General features: G+C 38.1%; 1 protein-coding gene across 1 annotated transcript in view; it reads right to left on the reverse strand.

Moving 5' to 3' along the window:
* Nucleotides 1-21,894, reverse strand: part of LMBR1 (limb development membrane protein 1) — an 82,380-nt gene that overhangs the window by 57,533 nt on the left and 2,953 nt on the right. The window contains exon 2 of the mRNA XM_088018339.1: nt 245-371. Within this exon, the coding sequence (XP_087874465.1) occupies nt 245-338 (94 nt within the window). The 5' untranslated portion in view covers nt 339-371. The remainder of the gene's footprint in view (nt 1-244; nt 372-21,894) is intronic.

Genomic DNA, 21,894 nt, shown 5'->3' on the forward strand with positions numbered 1-21,894 from the left:
AGTCTCCATGGAATTTTAAGAACAGAAACCAACTAAGAAACAAAGAAAAATCCTAAAAGCTGCTTGCTCGTTCTGAATACAGCAAACACAGGAACACTCATTTATTTTCTTAAACCTGTCTAAAGACTTGTTAACTCTGTAAATTAACAACAAGGGCTGACCACACAAAGAATCACTACAACGTTCACGACAGCGAACGTGTAGTCATAGGCCGGTTCAAGGTCCCGGAGAGAAGCCGACTGACCGTACAAAGACTCCATGCTCGCGGCGTCCTTGTCAACGAGCGCGGAGGCCACCCACACCATCCCCAGGATGAGGAGCGCAAGCAGGACAAGCATGACCAGAGTTTCTAAAATTCGGGCTCGGATTCCCTGAAAAAGATAATGGAGATCTAACTGTATTTCATTTCATCTCATGATTAATTAGGCTTCTATCTGTATGAAAGCACAAAAATTCTTTGGAAAGGGAAGAAATTTCTATTTATAAGGAAGACAGAAAACACTAGCTTTACAGTGTCATGTTTAGACTGCCTTTGTTTTACCAAATTATGTAGAATACCATCAAGCTTTAAAAAACCAAAAAAATTCGTCACGAAAACATTTTTCAGAGCAGTGTTTTAAGGGGCGCCTGGAAGGCTCAGCCCGTCAAGGGCCTGCCTGCCGCTCAGGTCATGGATCCAGCCCCACGCGGGGCTCCCTGCTCAGTGGGGACCTGCTTCTCCCTCTCCCTCCCGCTTGTACTCTCTCTTGCTATCTCTGTCACCGCCTCTCTCTCCCAGATAAATAAAATCTTAAAGAAAAAACAAAAACGGGTTTTAAAACACAGATTGATGAATTTTTGTCTGTGGCTCTAAGCAAGGGCCTCGAGGACAACCACGGTCCGGGGCCAAGCAGCCATGGGAGCGACGGACCCCGCGAGCACACACAGCCCCCAGTCCCCGGGCGCCAGCCACCTGCACCGCTCCCGCAGCCGCGGGTGCAGCCGCCAGCGTCCCCACCCCCTTCCCCCACGCCCACAGGGCCAGCGCCCCCTCCCCCGCTCCCGCCAGCGCCCCCCTCCCCTCTCCCCCCGCCCTGCAGCGGCCAGTGCCCCCTCCCCGACTTCTGCCAGCGACCACCTCCAGCTCCCGAAGCCCGTGTGCCCCCTGCTCCCGCCAGCAGCCCAGGGACTCCCTGAGCAAAGCCTGCAGCAGAAACCAAGGCCAGGCGCAGTGCACGGTTATCGATTATGTACTACACTTCTTTCTTCACATTAGATAAAACCGCCATTACTTCATGTGCCTGGAATATAATAAACCATCTTTCTGCACAATTTTGTTTTAAATATAAAACAAATTCTGACCTCAGGGCCAACCAGAGGCCAGGCTTCTAAACTTGAAACCTATTGGACAAGCCAAACAAACAAACGAATAAAAACAACTTTCTTATATTCCTGAAAAGTCACCAAATGATTGAATCCATACCTAAATTCAAAGATTCACATTGTTGTTTTATACTATAATGTACATGGAATACAACAAACAAAATTAGAAGTAAATCCATGTCTCTCGATAAAAGAGTTGGAGGGGCCTGCTCTTATAGCCCAGTCTTACACAGGACTGCCCTCGGCCGGTTAAAAGATGTCCCCTGGAGTCAGCACACCTTAAGTGTTTCCAGTAGGGAGGTCGGTGGACCAGAGTAAATGACGCTTGTATTTTATTTAACACATCAGATCTAACAGTAGTTATGACTCAAGTAAGATGAAATATGAACAGTCCCCAAACATACTACTAAAAAACACACTCCAGCTTTCCTGAAGAACTCTCCAAACCCGCACTTCACAACTTTCAAACCACTTAGGATACCAAAACATGACCACCACCCCCCTTTTTTCTTTTTTAAGTAGGCACCACGCCCAGTGTGGGGCTTGAACTCAAAACCCTGAGATGAAGAGTCACAGGCTCTACCAAGTGAGCCAGCCAAGTGAGACAGCCACCTTTTAATGGTAATTTCTTTTTCCTTCCTTCTCTCTTTCTGAGCAATAGTCTTTTTTTGTAAGCAAGAATCTTCTTATTACACATCAAATATTACGTGGAAAGCTTGTAACAGATAAAAAGAACAGGTGCTCTGATGAGAATGTGTAACACCCTTTCAGCTTGTCTCTTCCTATCTCTCACTGGAGCCCAAATCCTGCCTGCCTCCAACCAGAACTTAGGAATACTAAGGGCTCCCAAAACACCTAACACATGTGTCTTAAGTGTTATGACATATGAGCTAAACACTGCAACCATGTTTGATACAAAACAGTAGTGATCCTTGGAACCATCTGAGACCCACTGTCCCAAAAAAGTGTTTTAATAATATAATTATTAAACAATTGTAATAACGTAATAAGTATATAACCATTACGATGATATTAAGTGTTGGGGAATCAATCTACCATAAGATTTACACACTTCCTCTGTTATTTTGGTAAGAAATATCTGTTGGCAATTAAATGTATTTTTCTTCAAATATGTTATTCTGCTTCGGGAGCTAATGCTCCATGGGCCTCTCTCATTTCTGTGCATCTCAGAGGCAGGGATAGACCTTGTTCTGGACTTTTTTTTTTTTAAGATTTATTTATTTTGGAGAGAGAGCATGCATGCATGCAGGGGGGAGGGGGAGAGGGTGAGGGAAAGAGAATCCCAAGCTGACAAACCACTGAAAGTGGAGCCCAACAAGTGGCTCAATCCCATGACCCTGAGATCATGACCTGAGCCGAAATCAAATTGGATGCTTAACCAACTGAGCCACCCAGGAGCCCCTGGACTATCTTATTAAGGATGTCTGGATAGCAAACAGCCTTGGAAAATAGAGACGCTGTCTCTCTGAAGCAGGTCTGTTTCATACAGAGCAAAGCACAGACAAGTTTGCTTGAAGCCCATTTGTGGGTTCCCCTGAGATTCCTCAGCTATGACTTGAGCCCACTGTAGGAGCAGCCTCCACCTGAGCCACACTGCCCCCATGAAGCTGGTGGGTGGGGGTGTTGTCCTGGAGAACAGGAAACTCATGGCTTGCCTGTTCTGAGTAATGAAGTCCTTTGTCTCTGATCCAGGAGTCTCATGTCTACAACTACCATGCAGGAATCTAGCAGACTGTCAGCTTGCAAAATCTCAGTAAAATCTCAGACCTCCACAATTCTTGCAGCTTTGGGTGACAAGGGTAGGCAGCTAACATGGCTTTCTAGAGAAGAACAAATAAGGGCCCACAAGGTTGGGTTAGGGGCAATGAGAAAACTCCCAAGATCTAGCAGGGAATGCTCTTACCCAAGCAGTAGGCAAGTGGGAGAAGTATGAGTCCCCCAAGGACCTGACGTGCTAATGCCTGTCAGAGGCTGAGCTACAGGTGGAGCTTGGTCATAGCCCCTTCTCCCAGAGAGTAGGGGTGTTATCATGTTCGTGTAACACCAAGCCCTACAAGGCCAACTAAAAAGACTATGATTACAAGGAACTATTTTTCTTGTATATTTTGTTCTTTTCTGTATTTTCCAAATTTCATAGAGTGAATGTGCAGGGCTTTAAGTAATATGAGAACAAATTAATGTTGTTTTTAATTTTTAATTTTTTTCTTAAAAGAACTAACTTCCAAGAGATTGACACTCAGAAAAATAATTTTTAAAATATCCAACTTCAGTTTATGAGACAGTATAGCGAGCTAGTTCAGGACCCCAACTCCAGCAACAGACTGCTTGGGTTCAAAGCCTGGTCCCATCACTGACCAACTGTGTAACACTGTGCAAATTTCTAAACCTCTCTGTGCATCAGTTTATTTCTTCATAAAATAGGTTTATCCCTACCTTATGGGGTCATTATAAGGATCAAATAAGTTAAAATAAGTAACATGCTTAGCATTAGGCTAGGTGTTTAGTAAGCACAATATAAGGGTTAACTGTAACGGCTCAAATTACTGCCTTTGTTTTTAAATTTTCCAAGGCTTTGTAGTTCACCTATCATTTGTGTTTCTGGATTAAATTTATTTCTCCTAATGCCAGCTTATCAACTTCTTCCCATCTGTCACCTATCATTCACAGACCTGTAAGAAACAATCTCATGTTTCTTGATGAACACCGGGTACACAAGCATTTCTTATCATTTCCCCTGCCATGATGATTAACATACCAGCTCCTAATGAACTTAACTTCCATGCTACTACAGCCCAGCACATCCACTAGCCTGACTCCCTCGTCTCTCAGACCCATCCTAAGATCTCAGACTGTGAGACTGCTCCATATTTCTCTGATACCTCCAGTCCTCTAACCTACACTGTGTCTTCATCATTATAACCTCCACTCCCTCAATCCACCCAACTCCTCCAATCAGTCTTGTTTTCACTTGCTTAAACCCTATGTTGAACTGTGTATTTTAATGATAATCCAGTACCAATAATATTCTAATATTCCTGGTCCCTTTGATTTCCACCAGACTACCTTAATTCCACTGGTGGCTCATTCCTTTGAATTCTCAGTCCTGTGAAAGAAATTTACAAAATCTTGAGAAACATGTGCTACTACATTCCAAAGTGGGTCTTTGCTGTTACCTGGCAATACTTATGCTGATCTCTGGCTAACGATTCCCTCAATGATTTTTTAAATGTTTTCCATTCTCCTTGACCCTAAATCTCATCCCCTGCTTTCTAGCAAATTGCAGCTGCCCTTACCTCTTCCTTAGTAGGACATAACTGGGGAGACTGCACATCCCTCAGCTTCCTTCCCCTATCTCTGGTTTCTCTGTCTCCATTCTTTCTTTCATTCTTTATATAAAGGAAAATGCCTCAGATCCCTTTTTTCCATGGCTCAGGCTTAGATGTTCATCCTTTCAACATGCCGGATTAGTGCTTCTCAAACTTCAGCGTATGTCAGCATTACCAAGGGGCTTGCCAATCCCTGAGAACCAGCCCAAAGACACTTCAGTCAATTCTGACGAAGCCAGTTCATGTGATGAAGACACCAGATAGACTGCTCTGTTCTTCCCCTGGGTGATCTCGGCTCCTCACGTAACCGACGGCTCTAAAGTTTCTATCTTTAGTCCAAATCTCACCACTGAGACCAAGATCCATACATCTAAACTGCCACCTCCCCTCAAGTATCTCACAAGTACATAAACAATTCTAAAGTCAAACTCATCACTTTATCCCCTAAACAAGCTCCTTCAGTGTTACATACCCCAATTAATGGCACCATTATCCACTGTTTTTTCCAGATGCTGCAAACATCCGTATCATCCCCCTTGCTGCTGCACCCTCTCTCTCGCTCTCGCTCTCTCTCTCTCTCTCTCTCACACACACACACACCTTGGACTCTGATCTATTCAAACACCAAGTCCTTCTGATTCTACTGTGTCATTACAACTAAATCCATCCACTTCTCTTTCTGCCACTACATCCAACTCACCTGGACAACTCCCTACTTTGCTAGCTAGTAGTCCAAAATGCAACTCTTAACTCTTTCTGCCTGACCTGTTGCCTACATTGCAGTGGGAATGCAATCTTTGCAAAACACAACTCTGATCGTGTCACTTTTAGTCAGAACTTGCTAACAGAAGTACAGGCCAGCAACAGGGAAACAGGTGCATTAATGCAACAACACATAAACATCAAATCTCATTAGCATCACTTCTAAGAAAAGGAGGTGCTATACACATAGATCCTTAAAGCTGGGTCTTACTCTGTCTTCTGCTGTTTAGATGGTAGACAAAATAATTAAAGACAAAACAAATATAGATGAAACAAATTATTTATGATTTAATAGCATACAAAAGTGCTGTCCAAAAGACGCTTCTGTGATGATGGAAATGTTCTGTGTTATCCAATAAGATAGCAACTAGCCATATGTGTTTATCAAGCACTTAGAATGTCATTACTATGAATGAAGAGCTGATTTTTAATTTTATGTAATTTTAGTTCTTTTAAATTTATATAGCCACACATGGCTAATGGTTACCATATTGATCAGAGAAGATTATTAACAGCCTGTTGCTAATAAAATCTGATATAAGTACTCTCTGTACTCTCAAGTACTTTCTGGTTATTTTTTTTAATCCATTTGTTATTCTGTTTTTTTTTTAAGATTTTATTTATTTATTTGAGAGAGAGAGAAAGAGACAGCACGAGAGGGAAGAGGGTCAGAGGGAGAAGCAGACTCCCTGCTGAGCAGGGAGCCCGATGTGGGACTCGATCCCGGGACTCCAGGATCATGACCTGAGCCGAAGGCAGTTGCTTAACCAACTGAGCCACCCAGGCGCCCCTACCTTCTGGTTATTTTTCTAAATTTAACCTTGATATAAAATTATTTGAAAAACAGCTTGGTTAAAGTAACCTCATTTAACATGCTATTGCTCTACTTAGTATTTTCATTAGCATTTATGTCAAAAAGAGGTAATCTACTTTTAATTCAAAAACTGCCCCCTTCTGTTTATATTAAGAAAAATTACATTCTCTCATTAAGAAAAACAGTTTTTAAAATGCAGCCTACATATGACCCATCTAACACTGACACTAAGGTTCAAGACCCACACACTTATTCCCATACACTGACAAACCAAGTCTTTAAATAAATCTCTTTGTGTTAAAAAAAAATAAATTATATGTGAACAGTTTTTCTAAAAAGAAACAAGCTATGTAATTCCAAGAAGATGCTTTTTTCTATTACAGATATATGAATAATATCAAGAAGAAATGTCTAAAATGTATACTCACATGCTTAAGCAGTCATATAAAAATCATTTAGCAAAAAAAGACCTCTGTAGTCAAATCATATAAGTGGTTCAAAATTTACTATCAATATTTCTTTTGAAAAGTACTAAATAGGGCGCCTGGGTGGCTCAGTCGTCAAGCGTCTGCCTTCGGCTCAGGTCACGATCCCGGGATGCTGGGATCGAGTCCCGCATCGGGCCCCCTGCTCCGTGGGAAGCCTGCTTCTCCCTCTCCCACTCCCCCTGCTTGTGTTCCCTCTCTCGCTGTGTCTCTCTCTGTCAAATAAATAAATAAAATCTTTTAAAAAAAATAGTAAATAACACAGAAAGAAATCTGCTCATTTTCAGTTATCAATCTAAGCACAAAAGAGTGAATTAGCAATATTACATGTACAGAAAAGGCTGCCACAGAGCAGGTCATCAAAACTGTTGGATAGGATTATGCCTGTTATGAAATACTGATAACTGCTGTAGGAAGAAATAACCGTTATTCTGACTCAGTCCACTAGGAGGCCAGGACAGTTATGTTTTTCTTTTAATTGTATTCTTTTTTTTTTTAATTAAACGAGACGAAAATCAGCCCAACTTGAAATCAGTGAAGTGTCACATTTATGAGCTTTAGCAACACCAATAGAAAAATATAAATTTTTTCATTAAATGCGACGTGGCAGCTTTTTTTTATCCTCAACAACTTTAGGACAGAGAGAAGAGGGGTAATGGGGCTCTAAATAACCAGAGACTTCATCTGTTAATTCAGAATTGACTGGCTCCTGCAAGTGCCAAAAATACATAAACTATGGTTACTACCTTTCTTGAGACCATAACAGTATGACAAAGCCTAAAAAGGACAGGCTTTGTGGCATGGAATATGTGAGATTTTTAAACTTTTGTACGTGATTCTGCCTGCAAAAGTAATGAAAGCATTGAGAGAGCTTTTATCGCTACCACTAATCACCAGCAGGACAGCATATAAGCAAAAAATATGCCTACTGCTCATTTTTCCATTAAGAGTCAGAATGAGGAGCTAGGATCCCCAAGGGGAAGGTTCCTATCAACTCTATTCTCGCATATGCTGAGCTGAAAGATGTGCCAGATGTCAGAATAACTGACTGAAATACCCTGCAAATAACAAAGTGGCAAAACATTGTCAGAGGGGAAAAGGTTTCCATGTTTATCTTAAAAAGTAAGGAAAGTCTCCTAAATATAAGATCACAAACTATAAGAACTTGAACTTAAACAGTTGTACTTCAAGTACTTTTGAATGCTTATCCTCTATCATATATTACTAAGATTTCAAGAACTCCATAACATTTTTATCCCCAGTATAAATACTGGGATAATCCCTCCCAAAAACCATGAACCTAAGTTACTTTAATGAAACTCCACCCCTTTTATTAAAATCATAGTTCAATAAGCACTCAATGTACTAGTTAAAAAGCAGCATCGAAACTAAGTACTTCTTTCTGCTAACACTTTCTGAAACACTACATTGTTTTTAAGAAAAGCAAGCTACATAATTACACTAGTTTCATATCAATATTATTTTGAAAAATTACAACCATCACAACATAGTAACAGGTTAAATTAAGTAGGCTAATAAAGACGAAATACATGTAAACAGAGATTTCTTTTTACATTTAAATAAGCACTGAATGGGTAAAAGTCTAAAACATTAAAATAGTTATTGCTTTTTGAACTTTTCGTGCTGGTCAATTACACATTTAATTGCTTTGTGCTGAAGATCAATGAAGTGACAATTACAACGTATACACAAAAGCTCTAACAATAAGCTGACATGTTTCTGTGGTGATGAACATTTAAACAAGATTTTGCCTGGACATCTTGACCTCTCAGAACGTATGTAAACACCATATTATATACTATGGCTCCACCCATCAGGAAAGCCTGGTAAAAATTTCTACAATTATAGAACATTTAAAATATGTATCAAGCCACTGTTCATTTAACAAAAAGAGTCTCTTAGTAACACTAAGATACGGTTTGCTCAGCATGCCATCAAGACTGCACCAAACAGGCTCAGTCGTTAGGTGTCTGCCTTTGGCTCAGGTCATGATCCCAGGGTCCTGGGATCGAGCCCCACATCGGGATCCCTGCTTGTCAAGAAGCCTGCTTCTCCCTCTCCCACTCCTCCTGCTTGTGTTCCCTCTCTCGCTGTTTCTCTCTCTGTCAAATACATAAATAAAATCTATAAAAAATAATAAATTAATTAAAAAAAAAAAAGACTGCACCAAACATATATGCTGTCATCTGGGGAAGATTGACAGAAACACTAATAAGGAACAGAAAATAAAGGCAGGTATTAATTATTTTAAACCATGAAAATAGCTACAAACAAGCATCAGTAGAGTGTCACACATTTCCCCCCTTTGCTCCCAAGGTAATCATTAAGAATTTGGACAAAAAAAAGTTTTGGTCCCAGGGCAAAGAAAACAGCTTTACAGAAAGCTTTGTTAAGCTACAGTGAAATATTTTTAATATTAATATTTTCTGCATTTAATCTATTTAAGATGGAAAGATTAAAACTATAAGATGTTCAAGCTATTAAAATTTGACAGAGAGAATATATTTTAGGATAAGATAAAATAAAAACACTATGATTGCCAGTTTATTTAACTAAGATGTTCACTGTATTCAAATTTATAAGAAACCTCCCATGATGTTAGACAAACAAAAATCCTCAAGATTGCAAGTAAATAAATTAATACGGCAAGTAAATGAAACAAGTAAATAAAAGAACTGAACCATAAAAAGATTGCAAAGAATTTATATTAAAATTTTAAAACGTAATTCTAAATTTGGAAAAAAAGTATTTCTCGGTATACTACATCATATCAAAATAACTTAATGGACAGCCAGTAAAGACCTTTCCTTCTACTTCTTTTCCAATAATCTTTAGTTATCAATTTCACAGAAAAGAGATGGGAAATGACATTTGCCAAGCTCCTACCAGTTGTTTTATATGTGCTCACTGAACCTTCATGATAAATTAGAAGGTAAGTTGTATTATAAATGAGAAAGCTCACACCCCAAAAAGTTAAATAATCTGCCTAGAGTCACCCTGTTCAAGGTTTGCCTGCACTCACAGTAAACACAGGTCTGTCAGCTTTCAAAGCCTGTGCTTTCCACCTCCTCACACAACAGAAATAAGACACCAAAGACAAACTGACATGGAAATAGGGAGGTGGGGGAGAATGCTTAAAACATATTTAAGACAAACCTCTAATTTAGTAAAAGAAATAAAGCAAAATACATAAAAGCTTCTTTTACTAGAACATTAATTTTCAATCCCATAATAGCAAACTCATGCTGAGGTCAAATCCTCAGTCCCGTAAGACACTTAATACAAAAGAAGTCAATACCTTACTATTGGTTTCATAAAACACCCAAGCATAAACTCCAATAAAGACACAACAAAACAGAGATTAGGGTTTTTATCACATTACTAGAGCAAAATGTACAAAATACTAAAGTGTAGAATATAATAGAAAATACTGCCACATGATTTAGATGTAGCGTCACATCGCTTATATGGCAAACAGTACATTCACACAAAAAGCACTAGGAATTCCAAAATACTACATAAACCTTGGGGCTATCTGCCCTCACTCCATTATCTGAGTTGGGCCCATCTCTCCCTGATTTCCACATTCCCTCCAGCTCTCAATAAAAGCTGCTTTGGGTGGATAGGTGTGCACGCATGTGTATTTTACAGTTTTCCACTGAAAACCAATAAATTGGCATTTTAGTTTTACCTATCAGCTTCAATTTGGGTAATGTGAGCCCATCACCAAGAAATAAACAGCCTTTTGTTCCTTCCTATTTTTAAATAATGACAGGATACTGTTTAGCTCTGTATGTCTATTAAATACTTGTGGATTTACCACCCAACTTAAAGGAACATCATCACAACCACTGCGGCACCCATGTGGCCCTCCCAACTGCACCAAACTTCCATACCAAAGTGGCCAAATGGAACCACTAATTTGAACTGCCATCTTTGTCATTTATTTACTTTTATTTTTGATTGTGGTAACATACACAGAACATAAAGTTTACCATTTTGAACATTTTTAAATGTACAGTTCTAGAGCATTAAATACATTCATTCACATTGTTCTGCCATCACCATCACCATCCATCCCCAGAACTTTTTCACATTCTCCAGCTGAAACTCTGCACCCATTATAACATGACTCCCCATTCCTTCCTGCTCCTACCCCCAGCCCCTAGCACTTACCATCCTATTTCTGTCTCAATGAATTTGACCATTCTAGGGACCTCATATAAGTGGCATCACAGTATTTACCTTGTTGTGTCAGCCTTCCCTCACTCAGCATAATGCTCTCAAGGCTCACCCATGTTGCAGCATGTGTCAGAAGATTTCTTTACTTTTTAAGGTGAAATAATATTCCATTGTAGATGCAAACTACATTTTGTTTATCTATTAATCCATTGGTGGATACTTAGGTTGTTTTCACCTTTTGGCCATTATAAATAATGCTGCCAGGAAAATAAGCATAGAAAGGTCTGTGAAGGAAAGAGAGGAAGATGGCGGTGGAGAAGGAGGACCCTAGGCTCACTGGTTGCCAGAGGGCAGGTGGGCGAGAGGACGGGGGAAATAGGTGATGGGGATGAAGGAGTGCACTTGCGATGAGCACCAGGAGGTATATGCAAGTGTTTCACTGTGCTGTACACCTGAAACTAACATTACTCTGTATGTTAACTGGAATTTGAATAAAAACTTTCATAAATAAATAAAGGAATATCTGTGGAGTTCTTGCTTTCAATTCTTTTGTGTGTATACCCAGAAGTGGAACTGCTGGATCATATACAGTAGTTCTATGTTAACTTTTTGAGCAACCACCATGCTGTTTTCCGCAGCATCCACACAATCTTACATGCCCACCAGCAGTGTACAAGAGTCCCGTTCTCTCTACATCCTCACCATGACTTGTTATTGTTTTGGGGGTTTTGGCAGTTGTTAGCAGCCATCCTAGTGGGTGTGAAGAAGTACCTCACTGCGGTTTTGATTTACGTTTCCCCAAAGACTAGTGCTGCTGAGGTCTTTCATGTGCTTAATGGTCACACGTATGTTTTCTTTGGAGACATGTCTATTCCAGTCCTCTGTTCCTTTTTTATTTGATAGAACAGGTACCATCACCATGTTCTTCAAAATTGCTTTGGCTATTCTTGGCTCTCTGTTCCTCCATAAGAATTTTACTATCTGCTTATTACATTCTTTAAGATAATTTGCTGGAACTCTTTTTAGAATTGCATAAACTCTAAAAAATAATTTGAGAACTGTTATTTTTACCATATAAAGAAAGTCATAAACACAGAATAACCTATCCATTTGTTTAAGTCTCCTGTAACATCCTTCAATGAGATTTTTTGTTTCCATATATTATTTCCATAAAGATTCTGCATATCATTTGTCTAATTTATTTCAAAATACCTTAAGGCTATCTTGCTACTATAAAAATATTTTTAATTAGATTTTCTTTGTTATTTGATTTTTCTATATTAATTTTCTATTTTAATCTATATTAATTTTTTCTATGTTAATCTTATATCCAGGTTCCTTGCTAAATTTTTTTTTACTTGAATAATTTATCTTTAGATTCTATGGGATTTTTCAATAGACAATATCATCTAACAAATAAAATGATGACTATTTTATTTGTTCCTTTCAAGTTTTCCTTTTCTTGTCTAAATTGTACTACTAGTAACTCCATTACAGTGTTATTATTAGAAATAAAGGATTTAAGACAGCATCCCAATTTTAAAGTAAATACTATTTATATTTTTACCATTAAGTACAATGTCAGTTACAGACTTAGAGTAGATATCCATTATCAAGTTAAGAAAGTTCGCTCAAGTTCTTAGTTTGCTTTTTAATCATGAATGGTTACTGATTTTCTAAATGTGTTTTGTGTCTCTTTAGAGGTGCTCGCTTGACTTTTTTTTCCTCATTTACTTTCCTAATATGAATTACAGCCATTGATTTTCTAATGTGAAACCAATCTTACATACCTGAAATAAAATTTTCCTTGATGATGATTTTTTGCATACATGGCTGAATTCAGCTTAATATTTTCTGATTCACAAGTATTCGCAAATAAGAATGGCCTATAATGATCCTTTCTTACACTGTCCTTGTCTACTTTCAGTATCGAGATTATATTAGTCCCATAAAACTGTGAGTGTTCGTTCCATCTTCAAATCTCTGAACAAATTTGTATGAAACTGAAGTCATCTAGGGGCGCCTGGGTGGCTCAGTCGTTAAGCATCTGCCTTCCGCTCAGGTCATGATCCCAGGGTCCTGGGATCGAGCACCACTTCGGGCTCCCTGCTCAGTGGGAAGCCTGCTTCTCCCTCTCCCACTCCCCCTGCTTGTGTTCCCTCTCTCGCTGTGTCTCTCTCTGTCAAATAGATAAATAAAATCTTGGGTGGTTCAGTCGTTAAGCGTCTGCCTTTGGCTCAGGTCATGATCCCAGGGTCCTGGGATCGAGCCCCGCATCGGGCTCCCTGCTCAGCGGGAAGCCTGCTTCTCCCTCTCCCACTCCCCCTGCTTGTGTTCCCTCTCTCGCTGTCTCTCTCTCTGTCAAAAAATAAATTTAAAAATCTTAAAAAAAAAAAAAAGAAAGAAACTGAAGTCACCTATTCTTTGAAGTCTGGTAAAAATATCTTGCAAACTGTCTGGACTTGATTTTTTTTAAATCTAATGACTATAGAACTTTCATTTCTGGCAATATTGAGAATAAGATATCCTTAATTCCCTCTGCCAAAAAATGTCTAAAATGCTAGATCAAATATTTTTAAATCTCCCTGAAATCTTCTCTTTGTCTATTTATTCTGAGCAATACATTGAGTTTGGTACCTCTCACAGTGTTGGCTTTTCCCAAATGTCAGGTCATTTTCTGAATCCCTACTCATCTTTATATTTAAGAGTTTTTGTCCCTCCCAGTTCTCTTTATCACCTCCTGACTCTGGTGACGGTAGAACTAGTAAGTGAATCTAGAAAATAGATCTAGATAGGCAGGATCTGATTCTGAGTGACATGTCTTGGTAGCTTGTATCCTGGTGGACACTTTTAAGTATTTACCAGACGCTCTACCACCAGAACCCCCATTTTCTATGTCAGTCTACAGTATTACTACTGCTTGCTAACTGCAGCTCCCCTCTGAGTACCCTGATCCTTTCTGTTCCTCACATCCTTTACCAGCAGAGCCAGATGGTTTTAATTTTTGTTAAGACCAGGTCAAACAAAAATGTGAAAAACACAGATATACTTAGGTAACTGGAAATGCTAAAATCAATTTGCTAATAGATGCAAAACTGGATAGTATCCTATGGGACAACATAATAAAATGTTTGGGGTTATCTTTTGTATAGAAAAGGAATCAATTCTATCAGACAGAATCATTTTCATTGCTCTTACTTTCCTACAAGTTAACTCTAATCCTAAAGAGATGTAAAATAGTCAAGTCAATAGAAAATCAGCCAAAGATACACACCCCTACAAAATCGGATGACCACCACGGTCCACTACACAATGCCTAGGACTCCACTGACAGAACACCCAGGATCTCCTCTGCCCATTTCCAAGTCTTGGACAACTCTTCCTGGCACCAGAAAATTTATGTATGCAAAATAAATTATTAAAATAAAAAGGATATAAACTATATGTACACACTAATTATAATTACACAATACTCCAAACACAAATATTGACAGGTAATCTGGAATGATATAAAGTATAATGACAGATTAATTGGCTTTCTATGAAATTGTCTAAAATTAAAATATTAATGAAAAAGCAACAGAAGTCAAGATACATAGCACAATCAAACAAAATCATCAGCCTCATAAGTATGCTTCATGCAAGCCCAATATGACATAGGAAAAGTAAACATTAAGGATCCTACAATACAGATGCATTCAGGAAGGATTTGTACATTTGTAGAAACCATCTTGGAATCTTGAGGATTTCTGAACATTAGATTGAAAAAGATCTTCTTTGAACAGTAAGGCCATGAGAGGCCAAAACAGTTTACAAAGCTAAAGAGGAAAGGCCAAAAGAAAAGACTGGACCCCCATATTTGCTGACAAAATCAGAGACAATTCAAACAGAGACCACAAAATCTCCCAATCTGGAAAAAGACCCAAGAATGTCCCCAAATTAACAATTAGCAAATTAACACTGTATTCCAGATAAAGGGCCAGTAAAGTTAACAGGTAGAGAGAAAAGAGGAATCAGGGAGATTGGTTCAAGATGATGGATTATCATAGAAGACAGGAAAAATATATAATAATCAATCAATCAATTAATCCGCACCATCCCTAGCAGCTGTAATAATACCAAGCATACAATAAATGGCCAACAGGAATTAACTGAATGAACTATGCTAGAAGACAAGACTGCCAGCAGTAGACTAATAATGTTAAGAAATCCCTAAATGATAGAAAGTAGATGGGATCAAATCTATAGAGAAATTATAGTCTTAAAAAAAAGGGGGAAATAAGAAAAGAGCAGTGATTCTAAGAGCTATAAGCTTCTAGTCAAAAAATCCAAAAATTATAGATAAATATAGAAAAGATCAGAACACAATAAAATATTTAAAATAATAGATAAGAGTAATATTCTTATATAAATTGCCTTAGAATTGAATAATACAGAGAAAAATAATTTAGATTCATTCTTTTTAATCACCTCACAAAATTAACTACATAGATTAAAATACTAGATCTTTGTAAAAACTCACAGAAAAGGGTAGCTAAAATAAAAGAGACTACATTATTCATTCTTGACTTTGAGGGATGATAACACTTAACAAACTAAACCAATATCAAACTACTAAGAAAGAGTATAAGTTTAAAGTGTACAAAAGCTAGGATAAAATGAAACCAGGTTTTATTTAGGCCTGCTTATGTAACATTTATTGTCAGGCCTGAGTTTTCTCACACAATTAATTTAAAGGCAATTAAACAACACATGTCATAGTTAAATAGGACCAGGTCAAAATCATATATGGATTATGAATCTTGAATTATAGTAAATGAACTTTCTAAAACCAACTTTAATTATATATTTATATAAACCATTTTTAACTAAAATTTACTTAAAAGTATTACACACTAGGTTAAAATGACAAAATGATGCATAATGCTTTGAAACAACCTTTATGCTAATTTCTTGTCTTGGGATTTCCCAGCAGTTGTTAAATACTGAACCCCAACTCCTAGGAGGTAAAGGCCTGTGCAGTAACTCTCTACCCAGAACTAAGGCTGACAGTACAGTCTTCCCCTATCAGTGGGCAAAGGGTGTGAGTGTGTGTGTATGTGTCTGTGTGTCTGTGTTAAACAAGGAGGCCCTTTTGCTGAAGGTTTTCAGAGGGGCCTCAGTTCCATCTCCTTGCCTCTATGTGCCTATGATCCTCTGTCACCATATAACCACCTCGCTGTCCTGACCAACGCAGCCAGGGCATCACCTACTCACTATTCATGTTTTTGGTGCCTTTTCAGTTTGGTCTTTGGAGATCTTCTTGCTTTCCTGGAACTTATCGATGCATTTAATCATACAGGGATTTGGTTATACAATTAAATTTTTGACTTGGTTCTATTTAACAATGATAGATGCTATTTAACTTCCTTTAAACTAACTATGTAAGAAAACTCATGAGTTGGGGCGCCTGGGTGGCTCAGTCGTTAAGCATCTGCCTTTGGCTCAGGTCATGATCGCAGGGTTCTGGGATTGAGCCCCACATCGGGCTCCCTGCTCAGCGGAGAGCCGGCTTCTCCCTCTCCCACTCTCCCTGTTTGTGTTCCCTCTCTCACTGTGTCTCTCTGTCAAACAAATAAGTAAAATCTTTAAAAAAAAATTCATGAGTTGGCATCAAACATCATATAAGCAGACCTAAACAAAGCCTTACGTATAAAATATATAGACTAAATTTTCTCTATGTATTACATCTTACAGTATTTTTTTAAACTCTAACGTCTCTAACTTTTAAAAAACTATTTTTATAACCTTCATATTTTATTTCTACATATTGAAGTAAGAGAAGATTTCAAGCAGTTATTTGCAAATGTTCCTCAATAAATAACACTCCAGGCCCAAGTTGTCTATTTTTAATACATAAAAAGCCAAATTAGATAAAATTATTATTCAATTTTCTCTGGTTAGCATTAATTTTGAAGCTCCAGGGCCATCTTAATGTGCAGTACAGAATTTTTAATGAGGCAAATACCTTCACCACAACCCGGTGAGGATTTACTGGGTGGGTCTGCAGAATCATGATTTGTCTCGTTATTAGTTGCATGTTCTCTATCCACATTGCACTTAAACCTCAGTGCCCCTTAGATTCATGGTATTTAAACAATCATTCATTGTAGCACTAAATGACTAAGAATTTTTAAAAAAGAAAACACACAATGCTCAAAACCACTACTGTGGCTTGTGGGGTTCACCTGAGTGATCAATCAGTGGAGTCCTGCAACCATGAGCATGCTCCCTGAATCTCCACTAAAACCTGGCAATCTCACCAAATACACATTCACAAGCTCTCAAGATATTTTCTTTTAAGGAAAAAATATACATTTATTGATTTTTTAAAAATAGAAATAGTATGAGATCTCTTTTTAGAATTGCACTGCAGTAACCCTTCTCTAATCTTGAGAAGGTTTGAGAACTATTTGATTAGTAAATACTAACACGGGGAAAACACACTCTTCGGAGTCTATTACGAGCTTTGCCATGGACCATGTCCTGGAAGTTTCCCAAGAAACCTGGGCTTCAAGACATTATCTATAAGAAATGTGCAATATAACTTGCCTTGGTTACTTCTCAGATATTTAACAAATCAAATGAAATATATGAAAGCAGTTTAAAAACAATAAAATACAAAGCAGGCATGAACCTTCAATAATACCTGGCTGCAGGGAAAAAAGAGGCTAGTGCCTATTCTATGTGAGAATCAGATTTGGCATAGAAGACATTAGGTTAACAATATTAACGCTATTTTCAGAGTTTAACTTTTCATCAATTTCTATCACAAGTAAACACTAGCACCTGTCTTCCTGCCTCTCAGGCACTCCAACCCAGGAGGCATGCTAGTCCTCCACTGACAGGCCAGGCAGAGAAGGAAACTGGGAATGGAGCACTATGGACAGAGGAAAGCTCCACTGCTGAACACGTGGCCCTTGAAGGGCATGGCCAGGAGAAGGAAGACCTCACACCCTGGCAGGTGGTCAACATCCTGCCAGGCAGGCTACAGTCAGGCTGAGCTCTAGCACAACAAGAGAGCTAGAACTACCAGTCTCACCCAACAGGCAAACACGGTGGTGACTGTGGGGCTCATTCCTAACAGCCAGCTAAAGAACCAGGATGGGGTGGGGGAGATACGGTTTTGTAAACCAAGCCAAGGATGGTAAAGATCCTGTAAAGACTCACTTCATTAGTGAAGAGCCTCATTATAATTTAACCTGGAGGTTCTGGACTAAAAGCCTAAGCTGTACTAAAACAATGCAAACTCTCATGTCTTCATTTGTGTTGAGGTTCTAAAATGATTCTAAAAATAACACACCCTGAAAGATAACCACGCAGGAACCCATAACCAGCCCCCTCCAGAAAGGGGAGCATTGATGCATTTTTAGATCCTTCCTCTGACAAACCAATGGAACCTAAGACCTACTCAGCTTTTATGCTTTATTTTTCCTGTACAAAAGCTTTGTCTGCAGTAGGCTAAGTATATATATTTGGGAATACCATGGTAAATAAGAGAAAAAGACACACCTACAAACAATCACAATAGAATTACAATCCCTAACTGCAGGGGGAGGAAGCAGGTCACCACAAAGGAGGCCCACCGGAAAGACTTAAGGAGCACCAGGAGGTAGCACTAAAAGACAGATTCCACTGGGAAGTGAGTAGAGGGCTTCCTGGCAGAACAGCACATGAAGACAGGAGGCCATGAAAGCACCTGGAAAGTCCTGGGCAAGGTGAGGAGCTCAGGGGGATACAGCTTGGGGAACAGGGGAGCCTCCTGAAAAATGTGGCCGAAATGACAGATGGAAGCCAAATTTCCAGAGTTATAGATATAACGTTACAGATTTTAGACTTCATTTTGTTGGCAGTTAAAAACTATCAAAAGATTTTATGGAGGTTAGTTACACAATATCATTAAGAAAACAATGCTGGAAGGCAGTGTGGAGATTACATTGTATAGGAAGGAAACTGGAAGCAGGAAAAACAGTAGGACAGTGGTTTAAATAAATCCAAGCAAAAAATGATGAAGCCTGAACTAAGGTAACGGCAAAAAGAAAAGAGGAACATTCAGAACACTTATTCAGAAGTTATTCATAGTAGTGAATCCAGTACTTTTAAGCTATCTAATGCACTAAGTTCTTATTACAAGGTAAGGTACTTTATTACATCTCTTCTAAAAAAAATAAATCAGAAGTATAATTTAATTCTGGGCATTTAAGAAGGAAACAAAAGTCATCATGAGATCAGACAAATCTTTATGATAACTCAAAAAAGCTTTAAAAAATTTTAAGCCCTTCCCACGCCTGTTTTAAAAAAAAAAAATCCCACGCTTATAATAAAAATTAATACTCATTAATTAATGTGTAAAGAGAAACATTAAATATCAAGTAATCCCAACTAAAATATGAAAGTATACAAGTATTTAAATCTAGCATTCTGAACAACTTCAAATTTCTTCTTTGTGTTCTAAAAAAAAGATAACAGGAAATGTTTTCTAAGAACTGGTCATTTCAGTACTTAATTCAAACTTTTTCTTCTGTTGATATAGCCTTATTTTTTCAGTTTTTGCCTGCTAATCTTATTTTTAATAACTAAAAGAACATACATTCATATATATACTTCTGACAATTCAGTGCTTTAAAATTCAATCATTCTAGAACAGTAAGAACTTGTCTTTTTTAGATAAGAACTTCCTTTGCTTACCAGATGTGCAAACCAGTAAATTTGTAAGTAATGAAACTGCTAATAACTTCAGTTTTTAAAAAAAGTAGGTATATCACAACCTAAAATATTCCCTAATGTCAAAACTATCAGGGGCGCCTAGGTGGCTCAATCGTTAAGCGTCTGCCTTCGGCTCAGATCACGATCCCAGGGTCCTGGGATCGAGCCCCGCATCGGGCTCCCTGCTCACTGGGAAGCCTGCTTCTTCCTCTCCCTCTCCCACTCCCCCTGCTTGTGTTCCTGCTCTCGCTGTCTCTCTCTCTCTGTCAAATAAATAAAATCTTTAAAAAAAAAAAACTATCAAACAATCCAATCGCCTTTGATTTATCTGCTTACGCAACATTTATTTCCCATACAAATGGGCCAAATAAATGGGTTGGTAAAGTAATATACCAAGTTTCAACTATACACTGGCAAACATTTCATAGAGATCAGAAGATTAACACTGTACCATGCTGAATAAATTATTTTATAGACAAATAAATATGTTTAAATGCCAAACAGATTTTAATAGCCCAAACTCCAGCCGTCCTGTGGACCTGTGGGCATGTGCCATAACGTGCCATAACCAGGTAAGCAGCTCTCTAGTCAGCATGAAATTAGACATTAATTTTACTTTCAAATAAAGTTTATTCCAGCCAAGGGTAGATAGTTTTCAAGTCCCCCCCCAAGAAAAGTTTTGGAAAAGAGACTCTAATCGACAATGATTATTTCCATAAAATTGTTTCATGAATGTTGGAAGTAGTAGGGCCAATTTAATTACGAGTATAATTACTTTAAAATCTGAACCTATTTTTTATTTCCTCCATACTAAAACTCTTCATTTAACAAAGAGCCCAAAATTGTGAGACTTTTAGTTAATAATTTAATCATCATATAAAATAAAGTTTGAAGTCTAGTTACCTATTAAACATAATACCTATTTTTTTACAACTTATACTGTTACAAGATAAGACGGTTCCTATTTCAAAAAGTAAATAAATAAAGCTATGTTGACACCACAATAATATCTTATATGTAGCTTTGCTATCATATGTAAAAAATAATCCTACACAAATCTTCCTGATGTTTCATATCAACTTCCACACAGCCAATACATTTAAGCACCTACTAAGAGTGGCTGCTCCTACTGCATCTCATATGGTAGGTGAGACAAACAAGACCCTCAGCAACTCCACACCGAGATAAGTACTGCCAGCCCATTTTACAGATGCAGACACTAAGAAACATGCCTGAAGTCCCACGTCAGTAAGGAGAAGAGTCAGGATTTAAGTCAGTCTAAATGCCAAAGCTCACAATTTGTCCACTATACTATTATGCAAATAAAGAGAAAATTTAGCCTTAGAGTAGAAATCTCTCATTTTCTGATAGGACAGAAAGATGAAAGTGCTACATATTGGTCCAATTCAACACTCATACCATCTCAAAGTATATGGGTATACCAGTGATAACTTTTAGAAACACAGCTGCTATTTAACAGTAACAGTTACTGTTACTGAAATTATAATTTAGTTCCCTCCAATATGCCGTTATACTAAGAACAGTGACAAAATTAAGATCATTTCATGAAGTAAATGATTTTTAGTTCAAAATCTTTATAAACTCAAATAATTTTAAATGAAACAAATGTATTCTTTTCCTCAAAGTAGTACTTTTATACATCTTTCTCTGAGATCCCATACGCCAAGCTTCAATAAATCATTATAACCACGCCTTTTACAGTAGATTAACAATTCCAAAAAGAACCCTGAGCATAACAACACTACCAGAATCAAACGTTTTAAAAATAATCATCTTTATCCATGTTGTTTCTATGGAAAACAGGGAGTGCTCCCAAGTGGGGGAGGGCAGAGGAATTCTATTAATAAATTACTGAATGATTTTTTTTTTCTTGAAGGTGTTGGGAAAATCAAATTAACACATAACAATAGTTAGTGAGATATGACTCCATTTTCTGTAATAAACACCAAGATCAAAACGCACCCAAGGTAAATTTCCTTGCAAGTTCCCCAGCAGGAGTTTTCCTTTTTGTATGCGATTTCCTCTCACCCACAAAAACCAGGCCAAATACGCGCATGTGCCGCTAACACTAAGCAGCACTTCCTTATTCACTCATGTCCAACAATTTATGGATGATCAGTGGCAAAAACGAGCAAAAATAATGAAAGAATGCCAT

This window comes from Eumetopias jubatus, unplaced genomic scaffold (genome assembly GCF_037043125.1).
Source record: "Eumetopias jubatus isolate StellerSeaLion01/CBP00866 unplaced genomic scaffold, mEumJub1_p1.0 scaffold_14, whole genome shotgun sequence".
Taxonomy (NCBI): domain Eukaryota; kingdom Metazoa; phylum Chordata; class Mammalia; order Carnivora; family Otariidae; genus Eumetopias; species Eumetopias jubatus.